This window comes from Limulus polyphemus, unplaced genomic scaffold, assembly GCF_000517525.1.
Source record: "Limulus polyphemus unplaced genomic scaffold, Limulus_polyphemus-2.1.2 Scaffold1863, whole genome shotgun sequence".
Classification (NCBI taxonomy): Eukaryota; Metazoa; Arthropoda; class Merostomata; order Xiphosura; family Limulidae; genus Limulus; species Limulus polyphemus.
The window spans coordinates 10,561-15,464 of NW_013667473.1; the positions used below are offsets into that span (position 1 = coordinate 10,561).

Below are 4,904 nucleotides of genomic sequence, written 5' to 3' on the forward strand. Positions count from 1 at the left end.
CGGAAAATCAATTAACAAACGGAGACGTAACACTATTTAAAAGTAATATATTGTTGCGTATCTGGTCGTTTGTTAATTTCCGGAATAAATTCTTTCCGATAAACTTCAGCGATACAAGTCTTCTCTTAATTAAAACTAGTTTATTCTTTCTCGATACAACTTTGCAATACACAGAATTTCCACAGTCACTTTAAACTTGACTACTTTTATGAAAACACGTTATAAATCACAGTGATTCACACACTTTACTTACGGCTTGACTCGATTATCTCTATCTTCAATCTCTCTCTATCTGCAATTATATCTCAGCTTTATTTGCCGGGCTTATATACAAAAAAAGAGTGCGTCTAGAACAGACTAGAGCTGCCAGGAAAAGTCAAGATCCTTCGAGAATCTCATGACGTGTTACCAGCGTCACGTTTCTTCCGCTGTCGTAACAATATAATAGCTTGTAATGTAAATACGAAGGTATGTAGTGGCAAATCTTATCCCTATTAGTTACCGGTATATTTTCTCTCTGTGTGAATTGTACTAAAGCGTGGTGGTTAAAATTGTGCTTTTGTCAGCAGGCCTTTTCTACTTTATAAATTATAGGATAATTATTTATTTAGCTTTTTTACTCCGTAGCCGAATTAGATATGCAGTAAACTAAGTAGTACTTAGTACTAGTACTAGGGCTATGTTTTTGTTTGTTTTTAAAATAAAATAGACTACAGACACATGACTTTCAATAATATCTTATTTTTAGACAACGTGGATATATAATTACAGTACCCAAGATTCTTCATGGTGTCAAGCCTGAAGTTTGCTTAATTGTGTTTGACCCACCAGGAACTGGCAATTTGAAAGTGTCACTTCATGAAATACCTTCAGGCACTGTTCTTGCAGAGACTTTTGACGTAATTACTCCAGGTACAAGTTACAAAACTGACTTATCATTTTATTGTTGATGAATAAGTCTACTATTAAACTAAAATTATTACTTTAAATAATGTTACTATTTTTATCTTAAAAACATGTAATTACAAAAAACATTTTCTGTAATGTATTTTAAGTACTGACAATTAAAGAGAACAAAAGATTTTGTGATATGTCATAAAAGTTTGTAAAAAATATGGATGAAATTTATGTACCAAACTACATTGTCAAATAGTATTAGTCATAAACATTTTGTTTTGTATATTATAAAATTTAAAAATGTTAAGAAATCTTCTGTGACCAGACTTTGGATCCTGGAACAGCAACTCACACCAGTACTAACTGAGCTCAAGTCTCATGAAATAATCCCCAGTCTGACCATTGCAAAACATCATCACCCAAACAATCCACATCCTTGAGCTTTCAATGGAACATGACCTGTCACCATAAAGCTGCCAATCAAGAATTGGTTTCAATTTCGCCCAATGCTACACGTCCCTAATTGAGCAGTGTAAGACTAGAGGGAAAGCAGCTCCACCCACTCTTGGGCTATTCTTTCACCAACGAATAGTGGGATTGACCATCACATTATATCAAATGGTGAGCATGTTTGGTGGGACGAGGATTCGAACCCGCGACCCTCAAATTGCGAGTCGAGCGCTCTAACCACCTGGCCATGCCGGGCCAATCAAGAGTTACAGCAGAGTTACAGAAAAAGCCCTACGGTGATGTAATGAATATACATATTTATAGTGGCACTACTTTTATGTTTTTGGACGGATCTACAGAATATTTTAACATCACATAAAAAAGTCAGTCTAATACCTATTATAAATTAAAAGAATTAATTAATCAATCAAAAAGTCCTAAAATTAGTGTTGTTCTCATGTAGATGATAAAACATATTGTAAACAAAGGAGTACATATATATTATCTTCTCCATATAAATATGAACTGGGGAATGTTACTACATCAGTACATGGTTTCAGCACTCTAGGATGTATTTAAGTGAATAAGCTATTAATGAAATACTAAAGTTTGTTTTTCACTTCAACACACGGTAAAGGCATTAAATTTAGTAACAATATTATTAAAAAGATGACAGCACCATCAACTCAAAAATACTATAAAAAATTTATATGAAAACATAGACAGGAAAAATCATTGTAATTTATATAAATTTAAAGAAAATCAATTAAATTATTTTACACAATTTAGAAGGGGAAATATAATATCTTCATAATTTGCTAAAAACAAGTTTTATATAAAAAATAAACCTTAAAATCAGGCTTTCTGTTGTTTAAAATTGTAATTTTGAAACAAAAAGTAATAATATTTAACAAAAACGGTTTACATGCAAAACTAAAAAACAATCTAATTTTAATAAAGGAACCAGCCATATAAAGATGTTATATTTACAAAGAAAACAGTTCTATAAAATTACAATCTCGGTAAATATGTCATCTAGAAAAGAACCAGGTTTTCATAATAAATGTATAAGTGTGTAAAGATTTAATATTAAAATATTTAAGCTACACAAAACACAGTTGTGACAAACTTGACCTCTCATTTTTTATTGCAACAGAAAAACCTACATAAATAACTAGTATGAATATAATAGCATGCTATTACAAAAGTTCAAAATATTTTTCAGATTTGATTAATTATTTTTTTATTTCACTCAGATGGTGGTCTGTTACTTTCTTGTTCTCACCTGCCTGTTAATAATGTTAACGTTAAACTGGCTGAGCTTCAAGTACAAGTTGACTTCCCCTCAAATCCACATTTTGAGATTAACGAAAAAAGAGAAGTACAGATTTCTTCTGCAGGAGTACTTACCTTTATTGAAACTGACAAGTCAAACTATTCACCTGGTGAAAAAGGTATCTCTGTTTAAACAGATCTTTCACAGATACTTCTTTAATTATTTTGTTATAAAGTATTAAAAAGATGTAGCATTAGTGAAGACTTAAGATAAAAATGATTTCTTGAAATGTGTCTTAGAAAGTATGCTTGGAAGAAAAAACCAGTACCAGTTTTTTATAAAAATATTTACTGTAAAATAAGTTTTCAATAAGATACAAGGAATAATCCCACCAAAGACGACACGTATTTGTGACGTCACCCTATAGTTACAATTTGATGCTTGTGTTACGTGATTTCATTACGTGACATATACGTTTCTGAGTGGTCTCAAGTACTACGTTTTCTTGGGGACGTTTTGAAGACATAACTGAGATGTTATATATAACAATTACTAAGCGGTAGCACGCGCTATATATACATGAAAGAGCGACACTACACTCTTCACTCGTGATTTGATGCATGCCGTTTTTTTCTAACCGAAAGGTATAAGAATTAAATTGTGCCTTCTTTCAACATTCAAAATTTTAAAACTAGTTTTGGTATGTGAAATACTTTTTGTAATGGCATTTTTAATTAGAATTACAGAAACATCTAAACAGGGCTGTTTGACCATTTACAGATTTAATAATTTCGAAACTAGTTATACGTGGGCGATAAAGAATCAATTGCACTCTGCGATTTCGCAAGTCAACAAGTTCCTATAATATAATTATAACAAAATAATATCATATCGATTATTTTCCTTTATGAGGCCCAGTGTTAAGGGATCAGTACTGTTACGTCTCTGGTCTCTGTGTTCGTTTGTTAATTTCCCGTATAATTTCTTTCGGATGAAACTTCAGCGATACAAGTCCTTTCTTAAATAAAACTAGTTTATTCTTTCTCAATACAAACTTGCAATACACTTAATTTGCACAGTCACTTTAACTTAAACACACGCTATAATTCACAACGATTTACACAATTTACTTACGGCTTGATTGTTTGTTTGTTTGTTTTGAATTTCACGCAAAGCTACGCGAGGGCTATCTGCGCTAGCCGTCCCTAATTTAGCAGTGCAAGACTAGAGGGAAGGCAGGTAGTCATCACCACCCACCGCCAACTCTTGGGCTACTCTTTTACCAACGAATAGTGGGATTGACCATTACATTATAACGCCCCCACGGCTGAAAGGGCGAGCATGTTTGGTGTGACGGGGATTCGGACCCGCGACCCGTATATTGCGAGTCGAGTGCCCTAACCACCTAGCCATACCGGGCCCTTACGGCTTGACTCGATATCTGTCTCTATCTCCCTGTCTGCTATTCAACTATCTACCGTCACTTCTCGCCGGTCTTATATATACAAAATAGAGGACGTCTAGCAAACACTTGAGCCTTCAGGAACGTTCGAGATACTCATTGCGTGTTACCGGCGTCACGTGACTTCCGCTGTAGTAACACTGCCCCTTCCTTAGTATTGATCTTGACCATAACTAAATGCTATCTTAGGTTTATCTGTTTCAGCTCTTTTCACTTGATGGAAATCCGACTTTAAGTCCAGAGTTGAAAACCACCTGGCTCCACTTAGGGCATCAAAAGTATCATCAGTTCTTGGCAGTGGGTATGAGTCTTTTTCAGTTATACTGTTAAGAGCCCTGAAGTCCACACAGCAATGTTGGGTCCCGTCCTTCTTCTGGATTAACACGATGGGAGCTGACAAGGGACTATCTGATTTCTCGACTATCCCTTCCTTAATTAGGCCATCCATGACCTTCTCTATCTCTTGTCGCTTTGCTGGAGCTATTCTCCTCGGAGGGATATTTATTGGAAGGTTATTGCCTGTTTTTATTCTGTGCTCTGCAAGGTCTGTGCAGCGGAGGTCATGATCTCCTTTCTAAAAGACGTCTGCATAAATCGCTAAAAGTTCTCTAACCTGAAGAGCCTGTGATGATGACAAATGGACTATGCTCTTCTTATAGAGGTCAGTTGAATGTTCTGGAAGTGTATGTCCTTTCTTTATAGTTGTATTTCTTGCTTTAACATTGACTGGTTCTACCTCCTGGCACACACCCAACAATGCCCCTTCCTTAACCTGACTACCGGTACTAACTTTCTTAGTAGGCAATGCAAGTGTGCATT

The 4,904-nt window shown here is 34.8% G+C and overlaps 1 protein-coding gene across 1 annotated transcript in view; it reads left to right on the top strand.

Annotated features, from left to right (window-relative positions):
• Window positions 1–771: 771 nt before the first annotated feature.
• The window catches only part of LOC111087199, a gene marked incomplete at its 5' end in the record, with an annotated part of 183,551 nt that continues 179,418 nt past the window's right edge, over window positions 772–4,904 (top strand). The window contains 2 exons of the mRNA XM_022393042.1: window positions 772–912; window positions 2,604–2,801. Of these exons, the coding sequence (XP_022248750.1) occupies window positions 772–912; window positions 2,604–2,801 (339 nt within the window). The remainder of the gene's footprint in view (window positions 913–2,603; window positions 2,802–4,904) is intronic.